This window comes from Hippopotamus amphibius, chromosome 13 (assembly GCF_030028045.1).
Source record: "Hippopotamus amphibius kiboko isolate mHipAmp2 chromosome 13, mHipAmp2.hap2, whole genome shotgun sequence".
Taxonomy (NCBI): domain Eukaryota; kingdom Metazoa; phylum Chordata; class Mammalia; order Artiodactyla; family Hippopotamidae; genus Hippopotamus; species Hippopotamus amphibius.
Genome location: NC_080198.1, coordinates 66,033,225 through 66,055,768, shown reverse-complemented (window position 1 = coordinate 66,055,768; position 22,544 = coordinate 66,033,225). Strand labels below are relative to the sequence as shown.

At 34.2% G+C, this 22,544-nt stretch overlaps 1 protein-coding gene across 2 annotated transcripts in view; it reads left to right on the top strand.

The window, feature by feature from the left end:
• Positions 1–22,544, top strand: part of ADAD1 (adenosine deaminase domain containing 1) — a 43,698-nt gene that overhangs the window by 6,407 nt on the left and 14,747 nt on the right. The window contains exons 4-8 of one of the 2 annotated variants that reach the window (XM_057706414.1): positions 2,757–2,825; positions 6,927–7,052; positions 13,460–13,583; positions 15,617–15,754; positions 16,743–16,972. In XM_057706414.1, coding sequence (XP_057562397.1) covers positions 2,757–2,825; positions 6,927–7,052; positions 13,460–13,583; positions 15,617–15,754; positions 16,743–16,972 — 687 coding nt within the window. Of the gene's footprint in view, positions 1–2,756; positions 2,826–6,926; positions 7,053–13,459; positions 13,584–15,583; positions 15,755–16,742; positions 16,973–22,544 lie in introns of both variants that reach the window. The other variant, XM_057706412.1, reaches the window with a different exon arrangement.

Below are 22,544 nucleotides of genomic sequence, written 5' to 3'. Positions count from 1 at the left end.
TAACTACAGTCACTTTTTTGTGCATCCAATATCCAGAACTATTCATCTTGCAAGACTGAAATTCTATACTCATGAAACAGTTACTCCCATTACCCCCTCCATCAAGCCCATGGCAATTACCATTCTACTTTCTGTCTATATGAATTTGACTACTCTAGGTACCTCATTTAAGTAGAATCATACAGTATGTGTCTCTTTTGTGACTAGCTTATTTCACTTAGTATAATGTCCTCAAAGTTTATCCATGTAGTGACATGTGTCAAAATTTCCTTCCTTTTTAAAGCTGAATAATAATTCTATTGTGTGTAGATACCACATTTTGTTTATCCATTCATCTGTTGATGACATTTGGGTTGCTTCACATTTTGACTATTGTAAATAATGCTGCTATGAACATAGGGCTACAAATATTTCTTTAACACCCTGATTTTTCAATCGTTTGGGTTTTATACCCAGAAGTGGAATTGCTAGATCATATGGTAATTTTATATTTAATTTTTTTGTAGAACTGCCATATTGTTTTCTATAATGGTTGCAACATTTCACCCACAGTGCACAAGGGTTCCAGTTTTTCCATATCCTTGTCAACACTTGCTATTTTTCATTTTTTTGATGGTAGCTATCCTAATGGGTGTGATATCATATCTCATGATTTTGATTTGCTTTCCCTAATTATTAGTGATGTTGAGCATTTTTTCATGTGCTTATTGCCCACTTGTATATCTTCCTTAGAGAAATGTCATGCTCGAAATGTCCTGCCCATTTTTGAATTGGGTTGTTTGGTTTTCTTCTGAGTTTTAGGAGTCCTCTATTCCAGATAACAATCCCTTGTCAGATATGTGATTTGCAAATATTTTCTCCTCTTTTGTGATTTGTACTTTTACTTTGTTAATAGTGGTGAAGGGGAAGATGAGATGAAGCGAGAGAGTAGCACAGACATATATATACTACCAACTGTAAAATGGATAGCCAGTGGGAAGTTGTTGTATAACAAAGGGAGTTCAACTCGAGGATGGAAGATGCCTTAGAGGACTGGGATGGGGAGGATGGGGGGGACTCTAGGGAGGGTGGGGGGGGGGAGTTGAGGGAGGGATACGGGGATATGTGTATAAAAACAGATGATTGAACTTGGTGTACCCCCCAAAAAAATAATAAATAAAAAATAATTTAAAAAAAATAGTAGTCTTTGATTCACAGAAGTTTTTAATTTTGAAAAAGTCCAATTTTCCTATTTTTTGTTTCCTGTGCCTTTCTTCATATCCAAGAAATCATTGCCAAGTCCAATGTCATGAAGCTTTTTGCCCATTTTTTCTTCTAACCGTTTTATAGTTTTAGCTCTTATGTTGGGTCTTTGATCCATATTTTGTTAATTTTTGTATGTAGGGTTAGCCAATCCATATTGTGTTAATTTTGTATATAGGGTCCAGCTTCATTCTTTTGCATATGGGTATCATCTAGTTTTTCCAGCATCATTTGTAGAAAAGGCTGTCCTTTCTCCTGTTGAATGGTATAGGCACTCTTGTTGAGAATCATTTGATCACCTATGTAAGGATTTATTTCTGCACTCTCTATTTCATTGGTCTGTAAGTGTCTGTCTATCCCATTGCTACACTGTTTTGATTAATGTCACTTTTGTATTAAGTTTTGCAGTCAGGGAATGTGAGTCCTCCAAATTTGTTCATCTCTTTCAAGATTATTTTGCTTGTTTGTATATGGTGTTTCAAAATGCAGACCAACTTGTACAGTCACATTTTCTTATTTATTGAAAGCATTTGTGCTTAGTAAACAGGATTTAATATCTTTAGTTTTCATTTCACTTGATCCTTACTCACTGAGTAGATGGGGAAAAAAATCCATCTTTCTCTGGGTTTTTAAGTTCTGCTTATCTAAAGTCCAGAGTGTATATATGTAACTATATTTACTTAACTAATGTGAACCCCGAGATGACATCACCAGTCTTTCTTTGCTAATTTCTGTGTATTCAACCAGTTTCTCGTTTTACTCACAATGAGGTCCAGAGAAGCAGTTCTATTTACTTTCTTTGTCTTTGTGTATGATTCTTGAGAAATATTGACTACTTGAGTTGAACCTTTGCTCCTGGACCCTCTTCATTTAAGCTTTCCTGATTTTTTTTTTCACCCCTTTAGTTTAGTGTCATGTTCTTTTCTTGTTTTTCCTGGATTTCTTAACTCGGGAACCAAATTGGAAAGCTGTTGCAAAGAATGAGGCTAAAAGCTTAGAAAACTTTGAGTACAAAATACTCTGATAAAATGGCATTAAAATGGTAATTTTTACTTATTACTTTTTTGATAGAATGTTCAATTTGAATGTTTTACCTAATATTATTGTGAATATAAAATTGTTCATAAGCATTTGAAACAGGGTTTCATTTTAATTGATTTTCAGAATGTTGAATCTTTTACAAAACAAGCTATGTAGTAGCATAAGAATACAGAACCCAGAAATATATTTGGTGTTTGTACGAGGGTGAGTCAAAAATTATCCTCACTCTGGTTATATTAAAACTTCTATAAATTCTACAGCCAGAGTGCAGATAATTTGATTCACCCTCGTATAATTGATTTCAATATAGGAAAGTTTAGCAAGGCTGAGGTAATGGATAATAGATGACCTAGAGTAGGCAGAAGTATACAGAAAAAATAATCATTCTTGGACTGCTGTTTTATTACAACGTAGTGTGATACCTGCTCTTTGGAACATTGAAGTTTCATTTTTGCTTATGTTTTTATTTACAGGTCCTCCTCCTATCCCTGCAGAACCTATTGTTTCACCTGAACCAGTATATGTTTCAAAAGTACATTATGGTAGGAAAGACCTTTATGATAATTTTAAAGAAGATTAACCCAATTAAAAATTATAACAGCATATAATTAAAATATGCATAGGTATGAAAATGTACATTAGTATTTTATTATTCAAACCTGTCACACTTCTACAAAGATGAGTATTTCCTTCCACACTCTGCTAAAAATTAGGGAAATAATAAAATTGGAGAGGAACGATTGAAGAAGTGGTTTTTTCCTATAAAGAGATGGCTTATCAATATCATATAACAAGCTTTTTTGAGAATTCTTTACTTCGGTGTGCTGGTCATTAATGAAATCCCATGACTTTCTGGTGCTTCATGGTTGGGGTATTCATTTCAAGGATTCTATTCACTTTCTTTTATTGTTAGTCAGTAACTAACATTTATTAGTCACTTTGTCACTCAAGCCCAAAGAAAACTATAACTGCAATTGAAATTACTAGTTATGTGACCTAGGACCAGTTACTTCTCTGTACACCTTAAGTTTTCTATCTGTAAAATAGTTACAGCAGTAGTTATCTCATAGAGTTATTGTGAGGATTAAATTAATTTATGCATGTAAAAAACTTGCCTGGCACACAGTAGGTGTTCACTAAATGGTAACTACTATTATTTTAACATTTTATTATATTCAACATTATGTGGTGATTATTGTATACTTTTCCTATTAGATTGTGAATCCCCTGAAAGGCAGGAAATTACCCTTAATTTCTACGTTGCCTACATAGTAGTAACACTTAACACTTTAAAGTTTAGAGTATTTGTAGAACTAAAATGAAGAGCATTTCTGTTTTTGTCTTTTCCAGGTCTGAGGGTTAGGATTTGAAAACACTTTTATGCCTTTTCAGGTTTGGTTTTCCATTGTCTTTCTGAGACAGAAAAAGGGTATATTTGTGTGCTTGTTTGGAGTAAAAGGCCTAGACTAGGGAAGATAGGCACATGCAAAAGGCAAAATCTACCAATAGTTAAATATAGCCAGTCAAATATAGTCACTTAACCTAACAGTCATAGGAATTGATTAACAGAAGGACAGTGAGCGATGAGTCTAACAGCAGTGATCTGTTAATATAGAAAGGGGCTCTAGTCTTTCTTTTCAGCCTCTGTGGACATTTTTAATAAATAGTGAGAAAGAATCCCAGGTTGGCAAATAATATAGACTACTGTTACCCTGAGGAAACAGATCAATCTGTGAGGAAGAAAGAATATGTGATTAACAGTATGTTTAAAGAAATACATGAATAGAGTCAAGTTTGGTAGGCTCAGGTAAGGAGTTAAAAAGTTAAAAATTGATATTTTTCTGTTAGAAAAAGGAGAACAAGCATCCTTCTTCAGGTTTATAGGTAAACACAGGAGTTGGATGTTACCACTTTTGAAGAAAAAAAGATTTGGGATACATAAAAATCTCCTGAACGGCTCCTGTTGGGCTAGTTATGGAGGGTTCACCATTTCACAGCCTGTCTACTTTGCCATATTTTACTGGACTGTTATCTTCATTTAATATAGTGATATTTTGGCTCTGAAGATAGGTTCAGGTTACTTATGATACTAAAGATCACTTGGAATTAGCAACTAGAAATCAAAGAAATAGTGTTAATTAACATCATATACTTCATGTTTTTATCTTATCCTTCACTTCCAATAATTTGTGAGAACATTTTATTTCTTCAGCAACCAGCACACGTGTATAGTAAAAATAGTATTGCACTTGCTCCTTATTCCTTCATATGCATGCTAATGAGAGATACATTTAGTAACTAAGATTTGATTATATTTACAACGTTCGTTATTTCCTTCAATACCAGTTAAGATCAATAGCTATATCAGTATGTTAACTTCCAAACATTCTTTATGATATTCAGGTGCAGCCTTTTTAATATGCAGCAAAACATTCTCTTGCCACACACATAATTCTTGTTCTGTTGGTCCTAATTGCAGTGTATTTTTCTATCCTGTATCATTACACAAAATAATTGCTAACTATGCTAACTATATAGGACATGATTAAATAAATTACAGTACATTCATTCTGTGGACCATTAAGAAGAAGGAGGGTAGCATTAATGTCTACCTTTGAATGATGCCCAAGACCAAGTACAGTAAGTCCCCTACCTGTGAATGAGTTCCATTCCGAGAGCGTGTTCGGAAGTCCAGTTTGTTCCTAAGTCCAACAGAGTTAGCCTATGTACCCAACTAACACAATCGGCTATATAGTATTATACTGTAATAGATTTATAATACTTTTCACACAAATAATACATAAAAAGCAAACAAAAAATAAAACATTTTTAATCTTACAGTACAGCACCTAGAAAAGTATAGTAGTATCAGCTACATCACTGCTGCTTTTACACTTGTTTCCAGACATCCTGGGCTTGAAATAAAGATGCTGTACTATTGTACTCTATACCGTACTGTACAGTAAAGTACACAAAAGCACAACCACTTGTAGTGGATGCACCCACATGACGATGTGATGCTAGACACGTGAACTAACTTACATGATTGGACATGTGAACACACCTTTGCCTCTTTGAAAGTTCACAACTTGAAGATTTGTATGTAGGGGGGGATTTACTGTAAATGCAAAGTGGATTTTAGCATGCCCTGGTTTTTATTTTTTTAAGTAGTATATGTTTATATTTGTTTATATTTTTGTCCATACATTGTTTACCAAAATGTCCATGCTTGTAATAGTGGTTGTATTTGGAGAGAGAGACTTCTGAATGTACATCTCTTATATTGCTGTTTCAGTGGAAAATAATTTAATTTTAAAATATCATCAGTGAATATGCTCCACCTGTGTTGTAAGTTTTTGGTAATAAGCTGAGCCAAGTTGAGTACTTCTCATTCATATTTTCACTACATAAACACCAAAGCTAATTTTTACACCACACAATGGTTTTATTAATTTAAATGAAATTAAATGCTAGCATGCAATCATAATAATTTGCACCTTCACGTTGTATGCTTTGTGGTTAGATAAAAGAATGTAGCCAGTAGTTCATTCTTCTGATTGTGTTTATGATGTGACTTTACCTGTTTTTGCTAAGAGAGCATTAACAGTATTAACAAAGAAGAGTTCAGATCTGACAGATACAAATAAAAAACTTGAAAATGGCATGACTGAAATGAGTTGTATTAACTGAGACTACTAACGTTAAATTTTTATCATTTGTGTGCCTTTTTAATATAATTATTAAGCAGGTAAAAAGAATTTCTGTGAAAAATGTGATTATACAGTTCATATATATGCAATGTGTGAGAGCAAAATTGTTTCATCACTCTTTTCCTCTGAAGGTATAATGGACTGCAAACCACTTGATAGACTACTTAGCAACCCTCATGCAACTAACAGGAACTATCAGTGTTTAGTAAACAACTAAACTTTGAGAAATTCATATTAAGTGATTCTGCAACCTCTCATTCTCTAGAATAATGATTCTCCCCTGGGGATATACAAGCATACATACACAAAGCAAGAGATGGCCAGGGCCCTATCTCAGAACCTCAGGTCTTTCATTTCTTCCAAAAAGTCCATGGGTAACTTTTGATGTATATTCTTGGTTATAACTGTTCTATGGTAATCCTAATTACTTAAAGCTATGTTTATCTCCTTTCAAAGTTTGGAATTTTTTTTAGTGGGAACATGGAACTATATCAAGAGTAAGTGTTTAATGCTTTGCAGTGGTTCTCAGTGGGGCAAATACTAAGGAGTGTATTTGGACTGTCACAGTGATTGGGGAAGACTGCTGGCATTCATTGAGATGTTGCTTGTCAGGCAATTTGGGACAGTCCCATACAACAGAGAATTGTCTTGTGTCCTATATGACTTTTGAATATTTCATCAAATATAAATAAGTAATCTTCTAATATGTATGTAATACTTACACATCTTTTTGCAAGAATCTATACAAAAAGCTCAATAACTTGTGTTCTTTTAAAGTGGAATACTTTAAAATCTCAGTCATGACATGAATTTGCTTATATATCTCTATAAATTAACTCATTCAATTGAAAGGTTGTAAGAGGAATAATACAGGCCTCTGGGAGAAAGCACAGTGTTCTTCAAATTCATATTGCATTTGATTTTTTTTTCTAGAAGGGAGACATATTCAGTTTGCAAAGATTTCACAGATTGTTAAAGAAACATTTAATCAACTAATTTCTAATCATTCAGAGTATCTGAAATGTAGCAACTCATTAGCTGCTTTTATAATTGAAAGAGGTAAGTGCAAGTGTTTGGGATGTGTTCATTTGTACAAAAACTATTAAGTAACTTGATCTTGATGAACTGCACTATAGCAATTTTTTAAGTATCTTTGCACCTGTTGACAGTAGTGCTGCATTAATTTGAAGTGGCCTTTCTAGTGAGTGTGGGTCATCAAGCACAAAGATTCTCAAAGGTAGAGATAAAGTATACTGAATAGGAACCAATAGAGAACTGCAGAATGGCAAAATACCTAACATTTTAAACAATAAGTATGTTGGAATCACTACCAGCTTTAAATCTAACCCCATTATAGCAAATATTGAGAAGGACTCTATAAAAATCAACATATTTTCTTCACTTTCAAGTAATAAAAGATTAAAGTATGAAAAATCATGAATGTGTTTTTTCCTGTATTATGATGTGATTCCAATTACGTTTTATCTTTTATTTATCCTTTAATGTTCTAGATTGGTCATTAATTAAAAGCATTTGAATTTTATATTCACCTCTGAATAAAGTATTATAGATGATACAGAAACAATTTGATGTTTGGTTTCTCTTCTTAAGGATTTTTTGTGACCTAGGTGGGGAGAGAATATATATATGATTGTTCAAGGATCAACTTTAGTTTGAAATCATGGAGCATGATACCTCCATGCTTTTTTGTTCTCTCTCTAGATTGCTTTGGTTATTTGGGTGTTTTTATGTTTCTGTATAAATTGTACAATTATTTGTTCCAGTTCTGTGAAAAATGCTGTTGATATTTTGATAGGGATTGCATTGAATCTGTAGATTGACTTGTGTAGCTTGATCATTTAAGGATATTACTTCTTCCATTCCTTGAGCACAGTATATCTTTCCATTTATTTGTTGTCATCTTCAATTCTTTCATCAACATCTTACAGTTTTCTAAGTCTTTTACCTCCTTGGTTAGATTTATCCCTATGTGTTGTATTCTTTCTGATGCAGTTTTAAATGGGATTGCTTTCTTAATTTGTCTTTTTGATAGTTCATTGTTAGTGTATAGAATTGCAACAGATTTCTATATATTAATTTTGTATCATGCAGCTTTACTGAATTCATTTATTAATTGTAATAGATTTTTGGTGAAGTCTTTAAGGATTTCTTCATATAGTATGTCATCTGCAAACAGTGGCAGATTAACTTGTTCCCATCCAAATTTGTATTCCTTTTATTTCTTTTTCTTGTCTGATTACTGTAGCTAGGGCTTCCAATACTATGTTGAATAAAAGTAGTGAGGGTGGGAATCCTTATCTTATTCCTCTGATATAAGAAGAAATGCTTTCGGCTTTTCACCATTGGGTACAATGTTGGCTGTGGGTTTGTCATATATGCCCTTTATTATGTTGAGGTATGTTCTGTCTCTACCCGCTTTGTTGAGAGTTTTTTTTTTTTTTAATCGTAAATGGATATTGAATTTTGCCAAAAGCTTTTTCTGCATCTGTTGAGATGATCATATGCTTTTTAGTTTTCAGTTTGTTAATGTGGTGTGTCACATTGATTTGTGGATATTAAACCATCCTCGCATCCCTGGAATAAATCCTACTTCGTTGTGGTGTATGATCCTTCTTTTAATGTATTGTTGAATTTGGTTTGCTAATATTTTGTTGAAGATTTTTTTGCATCTATATTCCTCAGGCATAATGGTCTGTAATTTTCTTTTTTTGTGGTATCTTTGTCTGGTTTTGGTATCAGGGTAATGCTGGCCTTATAGAATGAGTTTGGAAGTGACCCCTCCTCTTCAGTTTCTTGGAATAGTTTGAGCAGAATAGGTATTAACTCTTCTCTAAATGTTTGGTGGAAGTCTCCTGTGAAGCCATCTGGTCCTGGACTTTTGTATGTTGGGAGTTTTTAAATTACTGATTCAATTTCATTATTGGTAATTGGTTTGCTCATGTTTTCTGTTTCTCCCTGGTTTGGTCTTGGGAGATTGTGTGTTTCTAAGAATTTGTCTATTTCTTATAGGTTGTTCATTTTATTGGCATGTAATTGTTCATAGAAATCTCTTACAATTCTTGATATTTCTGTGGTGTCAGTTGTAACTTCTTTTTCATTTCTTATTTTATTTATGTGGGCCCTCTCTCTTTTTCTTGATGTATCTGGCTGAAGGTTTATCAATTTTGTTTCTTTTCAGAGAACCAGACCTTAGTTTCATTGATCTTTCCTTTTTTTTCTTAATTTTTTTTAAGTCTCTATTTAATTCATTTCTTCTCTGGTCTTTATGAATTCTTTTCTTCTAACTTTAGGTTTTGGTTACTCCTATTTTTCCTTTAGGTGTAAGGTTAGGTGATTTATTTGAGATTTGTCTTGTTTCCTGAAGTAGACTTGTTTTAATTTCCTTCTTACATCTGCTTTTGCTGCATCCCATAGGTTTTGGGTCATTGTGCTTGCATTTTCAATTGTGTCCAGGTATTTTTTTATTTCCTTTTTGATTTCTTCAGTGATCCATTGATTGTTTAGTGGCATGTTGTTTAGACTCCACCTGTCTGTGTTTTGTGTGTGTGTGTGCCTTGTTTCTTGTAATTGATTTCCACTTTCATAGCGTTGTGGTCTGAAAAGATGCTTTATATGATTTCAATCTTCTTAAATTTATTGAGACTTATTTTGTGCCATAGCATGTGATCTAGCCTGGAGACTGTTCCACATGCACTTGAAAAGAATGTGTATTCTGCTGTTTTGGATGAAATGTTCCATATAGGTTTAATTCCGTCTGGTCTGTGTGTCATCTAAAACCAGTGTTTTCTAATTGATTTTATGTCTGGATATTCTGGCCATTGATGTAAGTGGGGTGTAGTCCCTACTGTTATTGTATTATTGTCAATTTCTCCCATTATGTTTATTAGTTTGCTTTATATATCTAAGGTGCTCCTATGTTGAGTGCTTTACATTTACAACTGTTATGTATTCTTTAAGGATTGGTCCCTTTATCATTGTGTAGTATCCTTTTTTGTCTTTTTGCTGTCTTTGTTTTAAAGTCTGTTTTGTCTGATTATAAGTATTGCTACTCCAACTTTCTTTTCGTTCCATTTGCATGGAATAGCTTTGTCCCCTTCACTTTCTGTCTGGGTGTGTCTTTAGATCTGAAGTGAGTCTCTTACAGGCAGTATATATGTGGATCTTGTTTTCTTTTTCAGCTACTGTATGTATTTTGATTGGAACTTTTAGTCCATTTACGTTTCAAGTAATTATTGATAGATATGTACTTATTGCCATTTTGTTACTTGTTTTCAGGTTGTTTTTGTAGCTTTTTTGGTGTTGTTCCTTCTTTTGCTTTCTTCCCTTATGATTTGGAGACTGTCTTTAGTGGCTGTGTTTGCATTCCTTTCTCTTTTTGTGTGTGCATCGGTATTATAGGTTTTTGGTTTATGTCTACCATGAGGTTCTTATATAACTATAAGAAGTTATATATATATGATTATTTTCAGTTGATGATCTCTCAAGTTCGAATGCTTTCTAATCACCCTATATTTTTACTCCCCCCAAAGGTTAATGTTTTTGATGTCATATTTTACATCTTTTTGGCATGTGTATCCCTTAAATACTTGTTGCAGTGATAGATGATTTTACTGCCTTTGTTTTTTAACCTTCCTACTAATTTTTATAAGTGACTGATCTATCAACTTTACTGTATGTTTGCCTTTACCAGTGAAATTTTTTCTTTCATAATTTTCACATTTCTAATTATGATCTTTTCTGTTTAGAGCAGTCCCTTTAACATTTCTTGTAAAGCTGGTTTTGTGGTACTGAACTCTTTTAGCTTTTGGTTGTCTGTAGAATCTTTGTCTTTCCTTCAAATATAAATGATAACCTGGTCAGGTAGAGTATCCTCTACTGTATGTTTTTTCCTTTCATTGTAGGTTTTTCCCTTCATTGTAGATTTTTTCCTTTCATTGCTTTGAAAATATTGTGCCACTCCCTTCTGGCCTGCAAAGTTTCTACTGAAAAGTCAGCTGAAAGTCTTATAGGAGTTCCCTTATGTAACTAATTGCCTTCCTCTTTCTGCTATACTCTTTCTTTATCTTTAATATTTACCATTTTAATTATAACGTGTCATGGTTTGAACCTCTTTCAGTTCATCTTGTTGGGACTCTCTGTGATTCCTGGACCTGAATTTCTGCTTTCTTCCCCAGGCTAGAGAAGTTTTCAGCTATTATTTCTTCAAATAAGTTCTCTGCCGCTTTATCTCTCTTCTCCTTCTGGGACCCCTGTAATGCACATGTTAGCATGCTTGATATTGTTTCAGAGGTGTCTGAAACTATCCTTATTTTTTAATTTTTTTTTCTCTTAAGCTTAAGTAATTTCCACCACACTGTCTTCAAGATCACTGATTTGTTCCTCTGTACTAGCTAATTTACTGTTGATTTTTTCTAGTGTATTTTTAAATTTCAGTTATTGTATTCCTCAGCTCTGTTTTGGTGGTTCTTTATATTTTCTTTTCTTTTTTTCTTGTTTTTGATTCTTTATATTTTCTACCGCTGTGTTCATCCATTCTTCTCCTATTTTTGGTGAATATCTTTACAGTCATTATCTTGAACTCTTCACCAAGTAGATTGCTTATCTCCATTTCATTTAGTTCTTTTTGTGAGGTTATGTCTTATTGCATCCTTTGGAACATAATTCTCTGTCTCCTCATATTGCCCAATTCTCTGCATTTATTTCTATGTGTTAGGTAGTTCAGTTACATATCCCCCTCTTGGAGAAGTAGCCTTATGTAGAAAATGTCCTAGAGACCTAGCAACACATTCTTCTCTGGTCACTAGGGCTGTATGCTCTAGGGGTGCCCCCTATTTGGTATGTGTGTGCCCTTCTGTTGTGGTGGGGCCAACTACTCTGGGCATGCTGGTAGGCAGGGCTGGCCCCTGACCCAGTTGGCTATAAGACCATGCCCTGTGTGGTGGCTGTAAGCCCAATAGAGGTCAGGGTAGGCTTCCCTGCCATTTCCTCTTACATCTTGATGAATTTCTTCCTTTGGTTATTCCTTCTTTTTCCTACATTATTAAACTCTAGTTTCTCCCTGAAACATTGCAGTTTGAGTTACAGAGAAGGAAGCTGAGCTCTTGGCTACACTATTGCCCTTTATAATTCAGAACTTATATCACCATTCCAGAACTTACACTGACACTATATAATTCCCTTATATCACCCCCCCCACCCCCATACTGGAACTTTTTGTTCAACCCAATACATTAGAGATAATAAAACTTTTTTACTTTTCTCATCTAATCCTACTCCTCCAGCTTTCTTTATTTCAGTAAATGGCATCCACCCAGTTGCCAAAAATCTAAGTCATCCATTATTTATCCCTTTCCCTGACATCTTAAAATTTATCTTCAAGTCCTGTTTATTATATCCCCAAACTCTGTCTCATATCTGATCTTTTTTTTTTTTTTTTTTTTTTTTTTTTTAGCCATCATTTGAGTCTTAAGTCCTTGTCTTTAACCTGGACTGCTATAACACACCCCTGATTCAGCTTCTTGGACCTTACCGAAATATCTTTTACCCCACTCCTTATGCTGCTCACTCCTCATAATGAAACTTTAATTTCAGTTTCATAAGGAGGGATTCTGCAACTAGTCTTCATGAGGTAATCTTTCCTCCTGATATTCTTTAAATTAGCCCTGTATTTGTTTCCTTCAAGGCTTTTATTACAATTACTTCTCTTCTATTAGAAGCTTCATGAGAGCATGTCTTGCTCAACCTTTTATTCCTAGCATCTATTTCAGTGCCTAGTATTTTGGTAGGCCCATAACAATTTTTGTGGAATTAATCAAAGTCCTTTCTTAGGTGGTTACAAATGTGGAACTGAACTTTGAAAGACTAAAACCAGAGATTTTTTGAAATCATCAATACAGAGGTAAAACATAGAATGAGGTATTCAGAGAAGAATATTTAGAGAGAAAAGAGAAATGATCTAGCTACTAGGCTATAGAAAGTCCACACAGTTAGGAGGTGAAAGGAAAAATCTATCTTCTGAGCATAGAGTTTCAAAGAAATCTCAGATGGTATACAGCAAAAAGTGTTTCTGTTCGTTGTAGTGGAAATTTATTTAGACAAAGTATAATATAAAACATCTGCCTTTTAAATTGAGATATTATTGAAGTTTTTTTTTAAATTTTGCTACTTAGAAGACTCTCAAACTCTTATTTGAAATTGTAGAATTTTTCCAACTTTTTGTTCAATATATTTTATCAACTTTAAAATGGTAAGGTAGACTTTTTCATTGAACTATGGGTGTAATTAATTCATTTAACCTACTCTCTTCTTACACCTGGCATTTAATAAGTGCTTAAATAAAAGTTTGTTGAATATAAATGGGAAAAAATGGTAAGGTAGAGGTGGAGGTTGAACATAGGGAAGAGGGAAGTCAAAATAATCTGCTACTGTTAACCTTTTCTTTTCAGCTGGACAGCACAAAGTTGTAGCTATAGGCACAGGTGAATACAATTACAGTCAGTGCATTAAGCCAAATGGAAGAGTGTTGCACGATACTCACGCTGTTGTTACAGCAAGGAGATCTCTCCTTAGGTAAGGTAACAGATATATTTAATACCATCAAATATTAAGGCTCTTAGCCTAAAGCAATCACATGTATATGTCTTTATTTACAAATGAAATTTTACTCATCATTGAGCCAAGGATATGGCATTCTCTTACCTATCCAAGCCATCTGATTTTTCCATGTCACTTTTGGAAATCTTATAGTAATTGCAGTGTGTAGCCTATGAATTTTAGTGGCTTCTATTACCAAGATCTTATGAACTCAGTTTTAGGAGTCATACAATCTTTTTTAAGATAAAAATACTGTCTTTATTACTGATAAAAGTATAGCTTTAGATCTGGACCTAGTAGGCTTCGTAATATCTCACCCCTAAATTAGCCATACTTATCCAAAGGCAGAAATCAAAGAGTTTCCACTCATGAGGTCTGTACAAAGTTTACCATATAGCAGTGTTGATAAAGTATTTTTTAGGCTGGCAGATCTCAGAGAGGAAGGGGCTGAGGTGAGCATGCCTAGTTTCTTTTTCCAAACTTATCAGTCACTCTGCTCCTTATAAGAGGCATGAGTAGCAGATAGTAGAGAAATAAACCAGGAATGTTACTCTTTGGAATTCCTTTTCTATAAGAACATGGAAAGTGGGAAATAAGCATTACCTCCTACAGTATTTACCAGTTTTTGTTCTCAAGTCATTAAGTTTATTTTTAGTTAATTATCGGCTGTGTTGAGTCTTCGTTGCTGTGCTCAGGCTTTCTCTAGTTATGGTGAGCCGGGGCTACTCTTTGTTGCAGTGCGCAGGCTTCTCAGTGCAGTGGCTTCTCTTGTTGTGGAGCACGCACTCTAGGCATGCAGGCTCAGTAGTTGTGGCACGTGGGTTTAGTTGCTCCGTGGCCTGTGGCATCTTCCCGGACCAGGGATTGAACCCGTGTCTCCTGCATTGGCAAGGGAGTTCTTAACCACTGCACCTCCAGGGAAGTCCCAAGTCATTAGGTTTACTTTTTATAAAACCTTTTTTAAAGGAATTTGTCAAACACAAGTGAGAATCAGATAATTCCATCATTCAGTTATCAGCATTCTGATACCAATGTCCAATGATCATATCTAATTTTTAGCATATCCAGTGATTAGGATTCTATTGTTCTTATTTAATTTATGCATCCTCACTTTTTGTTGCTGGTGGTTTTTTTTTGCTGGGGTATTTTAAAACAAATTTAGACATTATTTTATCTGAAAAACTTAAGTATGTATCTCTAATAATAAGGAAAGGCTCCTATAATCTTAGAAGGAAAGCTTTTGGAAAGTCTGTGAAGGTAAAGCAACTCATTGTACTCCGATCCCCCATAGTGCTTAGTGAATTATTTGACTCCTTTAAAACTACCTTTTGTTTTTATTTCTTTCCATCCTTGGTACTGTCATTTATACTGGTGCTTAATTTTTTATTATATATTTCTGATGATAGGATTAAAATCATGGTTTTTTAAATAAAATAATATTTCAAATTTCCTGAAATAGTCTTTCAGGAAATCTATTTCACTTCTTAATTCAACTTATGGACTTTGTTATATTATTCCTATGCTCTTGTGTTTTTGTCTTTAGAACCACTAAGTAGCAGGAACCACAGTTGTTTGTCTGCCTGTTTTGGCAGGGAAGGGAAAACGGAAGTAAAGCAGAAAATTGACACTTCACCTAGGCAGCTGGGAGCAGAGCTGTCTTAGAAAGAAGGGAGGAATCAGTAGAGAAATGGGTCTTTTGCAGAAAATGATAGTTGAGTACTCTAATGTGAAATGAGAGTGCAGTGGTAGTTGAGGAATGATGCTTTACAGCTGGTCACGGGGCAGACTGGGCTCCAGCTGAAGACTTCTCAAGGGACTTAATTCTTCATTAAGTAAGGCTAAGATTATTTTAGAAGTCTCTATCAATATCAAAACTTTTGACATACAGGGACATTGTTCACGATGTGAGTGTAATGTTTGTTTGAGATACTTCATTTTTAAATTTACTTACTTGATAAATTTCTCATTTATTTTAGGTACTTTTATAGACAACTTCTACTCTTCTATAGCAAAAATCCTGCTATGATGGAAAAATCAATATTTTGTACAGAACCAGCTTCTAATCTACTCACTCTCAAGCAGAATATCAACATTTATCTCTATATGAGCCAGTTGCCTAAAGGATCAGCCCAGATTAAGTCACAACTGTAAATATTATGGAATACTTTTAAAAGGTTTTTTAAAGCAACTAGGATGGCCATATCATATATCCTGAATCCATACAGCAAAAGAAGTAAATTTGTATCTATCCACATTCTCCCTCCAGCCTTGAGGTGTTACTTGTAGGCTGAAAGAGGCCACAGATTCTTTCTCTCTCCCCTCCACTCAATCTGATTCATTACTACAACTTAAATATTCCATGTACTTCACCACTTTCTTTTCGATGCTATTGAAAATCTTCTACTCCTTTCTAGTTGTAATACTTTATAAACTTTAGGAAGTATGGATTTATGCACTCTTCACATACTAACACAGGAGTTAAGGAATGCAGTCTGTTCTTTTGGTCAATCAGTGGCCAAAACTTCATTATCTTGATGAATGGGTAGCATCAGCATGAAATTTGAACACAGACACGCACAAAAAGAAAGTAAAATTCACTTCAAGTCCAACCATCTAGAGATAACCATGGTTTATAGCTTAATTAAAAGCCTTACAGTAACATCTCTGAAAACAAGGGTGAGTGTTCCTGGAGAGAAACCTCAGGAAAAATAATTTTAGATTTTACTGTTTTAACATATTTTATTGGAGGTGAATCTTGAATATAAATTGTCATTTTTTTTTCATTGTCTAATTTTGTAGTTTTTAAAATTTTTCATGTGGAGAAAGGTAATAACTCACAAACTATGGTGGGGACAAAAATTAGATTTTGATTTGATTTTAAGGGACATAAAGAATGGCAATAATATGAAATTTATCCTTGCTGGAAGCTCTAAATATGGTTAATTTCTGTTTGGTTTTAATCTTGTGGAACAAAATCACTCCATCCTACTTTGCTTTGGGTTTGCATCTGTTTCTGTTACTAGAATTAAACGTATACTGACAAGTTAAATATGTTTGAGAACAGTTCTTGGATACATGCAGATTTTGCTTTGTCAGCTTCGTTTTTTAAAGGAAGAAACTCTTTTCTTTCTCTAGGCGTCTTAATCCACATTCTATATCTGCATTTGAAGCCAATGAAGAACTGAGTCTCCATGTGGCTGTTGAAGGCAAAATTTATCTGACTGTCTACTGTCCTGCAGATGTTGTTAATAGAATAAGCAGTATGTCCTCAAGTGACAAATTGATGAGATGGGAAGTGCTTGGTGTACAGGGAGCATTGCTTAGTCACTTTATACAGCCAGTTTATATCAGCAGTATACTTGTTGGTGAGTAAGATTTCAGTACCTCTTGGCCTCTTTCACTACATAATTACACTCATTACACTGTATTTTCCTTATCAGTGTAAAATCATATTTTGCATGCATGAAGCTTTATTTAAGGTAAAATTCAGATCCACTATTTTGTTGAGGTTTTCATTTCGTGGTAACTTGTCGTCACAGTTAGTATAATATGACGTTTATTAGGAGGCTAGTAAGAATTAATATTTTAAGTTAGACAATATGTATTCTGTCTTGAACATATACTTTTGTTTGCACAATATTCAGTTTTTCCCTTTCTTTTGGAAGAAGAAGCTTGTTTGAACTTCTCAAATTTAAAAGCTTACATTTAGTTATTCCTGAAATAAGAAAAATATTAAATGCCCATTTTGGTTCCTACTTTTTTTATACATTTGGTTATGATTTGTCTCCTTTTGATTTGTGAAGTGAGTGGGAAGTAGCTAGAACACAAAATAAATAACATGAACTAGTAATTTACTTCTTTCGTAGGAGCTCTTATAGAATGCTGTATTTATATTTGAGTGGTTTTCCAGATATTATCTCATTGGCTAATAAATTATAAGAAGGAAATAGTAATTATTTTTCTAATATTAAGCTTATTTTCTTTGTTTAGGAAACCTATTACTTGGTTCACAATTCAAAAGATTCTAAAGGGTATTCAGTGAAAAGTCTTCTTTCCATCCTAGTGCCCGAGGAACCCATTTTGCCTCTGTGGCATCCAGTTACTAGTTTGTTTTTCTTCCCAAAGGTAGTTTATGCTTATAAAAGTAAATGCATACTTTTTTTTTTGTATTTTACACCAGTGGGATCATACAATTCATACTTTTCTGCACCTTGCTCTTTTCATTTAACAATGTATCTTAGAAATTTTTCCATATGAGTATATGAAGAATTTTTCATTATTATAATTCATAACTCTGTATAGTATTTCATTGTACAAATGTATTATAATTTATTTAACCAGTTGTGGGTTGATGGAACTTTAGATTTGTTTCTAATCTCTTTTGTTTCTAATCTTTTGAAGCTACCAAATGCTACAGTGAATAATGACCTTTTTCCATTTGTTATTGACACATGTAAAATATATCTTTAAGGTGAATTCCTAGGAGCAGAATTGCAGGTCAAAGATGTATGCATTTGAAATTTTGAAAACTATTACCAAGTTACCCTCCAAATCATATTCTCACTAGCAATATTTGAGAGTGTCTGTTTGCCCACACCCTAAAAAGTAGTTTTTCTAACTCTTTTTCCAAATATATATTCTTGTAGATGATTTATTTCTTAGATTTAATTTGGTTACCAAAATTATTCTTTATGACGTTTTGTTTTAGTCAGGTCAGATACTCTCTCAGACACTTCAAACTTTCCTCAGTCTTCTTTAGGAAAGGCTGTTTTTGTTCTTGAAAAATGTTTACAAAAATGTCTAAGAAATGTCTGTGCATTCTCCAGAGTCACAACTTTGGCATGCAAGGCTTTCTTTGACTTTTGTGAAGAAAGATATTTTATAATTTGTCATTTGTATGACATAACTCCACACTATATTTAGTCTCTTAAAAGGGTAGAATCTTAAATAGATTCTTTTAGAATTATATAGTGGTTTGGACAGGGGCTTAAAAATTAAATCTCATCATTTTGACTGTCATCTTGCATGTAGCAGTAGGAGCACCAGGTAGCAATAAAAATACTATAAAACTTTGTAAAATTGCTTCTGATCTCTTTCTTTGCATCTTTGTGGGACATATCTAAAGCTAATTAATTGGTGTTCTATCTGGCATAACCTAAACAGATTTTAATATTTGTTAAAAATGCAAATTTCTCAGCCTCTTAAAATCTTTACTGTGTGTCTGTGGTGTAGCCCCAGGAATATACATTTTAAAAGAACACCACCAGGTGATTCTGAAACAGGTGATGTGAATAGCTTACTTTGAGAAATACTCAGTGTCTGTACACTTAAAAAAGTGCTATGTATAGCTAAAAGAATCTTAAGAGTTTATTGAACTAGTCATCTAATACAGCTTGTCACTTATTATACAAACTCTTTTTTTTAACTTTTTATTTTATATTGGAGTATAGTTGATTAACAATGTTGTGATAGTTTCAGGTATACAGCAAAGTAATTCAGTTCTACATTTTCCCTTATAGGTTGTTACATAATATTGAGCAGAGTTCCCTGTGCTATACAGTGGTTCCTTGTCGGTTATCCATTTTAAATAAAGCAGTGTATAAATGTCAATCCCAAACTTCCTGACTGTCCCTTCCCCCCACCCTTCCTCCTGGTAATCATAAGTTCATTCTCTAAGTCTGTGAGTCTGTTTCTGTGTTGTAAATAAGTTCATTTGTATTATTTCTTTTTAGATTTCACATATAAGTAACATATGATATTTCTCTTTCAATCTCTGGGTCCACGCATGTTCCTGCAAATGGTATTTTTCATTCTTTTTTTTTTTTTTTTTTTTTTTTTTCTTTTTGGCATACGGGCTTAGTTGCTCCGAGGCATGTGGAATCTTCCTGGAGCTGGGATCAAACCCGTGACCTCTGCATTGGTAGGCAGATTCTTAACCACTGTGCCACCTAGGAAGCCCCTTCATTCTTTTTAATGGCTGAGTAATACTCCATTGTGCATATGTACCACATCTTCTTTATCCATTCCTCTGTTGATGGACATTTAGGTTGCTTCCATGTCTTGGCTATTGTAAACAGTGCTGCAATGAACATTGGAGTACATATATCCTTTTGGACCATGTTTTTCTCCAGATATATGCCCAGGAGCAGGATTTCAGGATCATATAGTAGCTCTATTTTTAGTTTTTTAAGGAACCTCCATACTGTTATTCATAGTGGCTGTACCAATTTATATTATAAGACTTCATTTAACTATTCAAAAAGTTTTTGGAAACTAATTTTATACTGTAGATGTTCTCAGATATTCATTTTGCCATTTTATGGTGATAGTTTTTTTTTTAATGAATTTAGTAAAGTAGGATACAAAATTAATGCGCAGAAATTTCTTGCATTCCTATACACTAACAACGAAAGAGCAGAAAGAGAAATTAAGGAAACTCTCCCATTTACCATTGCAACAAAAAGAATAAAATACCTAGGAATAAACCTGCCTAAGGAGGCAAAAGATCTGTATGCAGAAAACTTTAAGACACTGATGAAAGAAATCAAAGATGACACAAACAGATGGAGGGACATACCATGTTCCTGGATTGGAAGAAACAACATTGTGAAAACGACTGTACTACCCAAAGCAATTTACAGATTCAATGCAATCCCGATCAAATTACCAATGGCATTTTTTCAGAGAACTAGACCAAGAAATCTTACGATTTGTATGGAAATGCAAAAGACCCCGAATAGCCAAAGCAATCTTGAGAAAGAAAGAAGGAGTTGGTGGAATCAGGCTTCCTGACTTCAAACTATACTGCAAGGCCACAGTGATCAAGACAGTATGGTACTGGCACAAAAATAGAAAGGAAGATCAATGGAACAGAACAGAGAACTCAGAGGTAAGCCCAAACACATATGGGCACCTTATCTTTGACAAAGGAGGCATGAATATACAATGGAAAAAAGACAGCCTCTTCAATAAATGGTGCTTGGAAAGTTGGACAGCAACATGTAAAAGAATGAAATTAGAACACTTCCTAACACCATACACAAACATAAACTCAAAATGGATTAAAGACCTACATGGAAGGCCAGACAGTATAAAACTCCTAGAGGAAAACAGGCAGAACACTCTATGACATCCACCAAAGTAAGATCCTTTTTGACCCACCTCCTAGAATCATGGAAATAAAATCAAGCATAAACAAATGGGACCTAATGAAACGTAAAAGCTTTTGCACAGCAAAAGAAACCATAAACAAGACAAGAAGGCAACCCTCAGAATGGGAGAAAATAGTTGCCAACGAAGCAACGGACAAAGGATTAACCTGCAAAATATACAAGCAGCTCATGCAGCTTAATACCAAAAAAGCAAATAACCCAATCCACAAATGGGCGGAAGACCTAAACAGACATTTCTTCAAAGAAGACACAGATGGCCAACAAACACATGAAAAGATGCTCAACATCACTCATCATCAGAGAAATGCAAGTCAAAACCACAATGAGGTATCACACTGGTCAGAATGGCCATCATCACAAAATCTAGAAACAACAAATGTTGGAGAGGGTGTGGAGAAAAAGGAACTCCCTGCACTGTTGGTGGGACTGTAAGTTGGTACAGCCACTATGGAAAACAATTTGGAGGTTCCTTAAAAAACTAAAAATAGGACTACCGTATGATCCAGTAATCCCACTCCTGGGCATATACCCAGAGAAAACCATAATCCAAAAAGAAACATGTACCGTAATGTTTATTGCAGCACTATTTACCATAGCCAGGACATGGAAGCAATCTCAATGCCCATCAACGGATGAATGGATAAAGAAGATGTGGTACATGTATATAATGGAATATTACTCAGCTATAAAAATGGATGAGATGGAGCTATATGTCATGAGGTGGATAGACCTAGAGTCTGTCATACAGAGTGAAGTAATCCAGAAAGAGAAAAACAAATACCATATGCTAACTCATATACACGGAATCTTAAAAAAAAAAAAATGGTACTGATAAACCGAGTGACAAGACAAGAATTAGGATGCAGATGCAGAGAATGGACTGGAGGACATGGGGTTTGGGGGGCGGGGGGCGAAGGGGAAGCTGGGACGAAGTGAAAGAGTAGCATAGACATATTTACAGTACCAACTGTAAAATAGATAGCTAGTAGGAAGTTGCTGTACAACAAAGGGGATCAACTTGATGATGGGTGATGCCTCAGAGGGCTGGGATGGGGGTGGGTGGGGGGGGGAGTCGCAGGAGGGAGGAAATATGGGGATATGTGTATAAGTATAGCTGATTGACTTTGGTGTACCTCAAAAACTGGTACAAGAGTATAAAGCAATTATATTCCAATAAAGAGCTTAAAAAAAAAAGATAAAAGTCTTACGTTTGCATTTAAAAAGGCATTATTATTTGAACAGAAAATAATCCAGAGTAATCTGGAAAAAATTTCACTTTGCTTAGTTATTAAAAGAGCTGGATTTATATTAGTTTTCAAGCTTTTTAAGGTATGTTTGCAAGTTTGTTATCCTAAGATAAAGTTATCTGAATAAATACCTCAAGAATGTTTATCCAGTGGTGTTTCCATTCAGAATTCCTTTTCATATGCTGATTTGAATTGTACAGTTGCATTATAGAGAATAGTAAATGCTGATTTCTTCTTAGTGAAGGAATCTATTTTAAACATAGTTCTTGAATGTTTTTGAAGCATGTGATAATCTTAGAGATTCTGTTACTCATTTCTTTCTCCTTTTCAGATCAGTAATAGGAGGTTTAGAATGTTAATAAAATATGTGCCCCAAATCATTCAGTTTGCCTATTGGCAGAGCCTGGACTCAAACTCAGTTTTCATAACTTCACATGCTTCTGCGTTTTGTATTAAGTTGAGCTTTGACAGCTTTGTCTGAGCCTAGCCAGTGACTAGAATCTCACTATTCTGTCTGT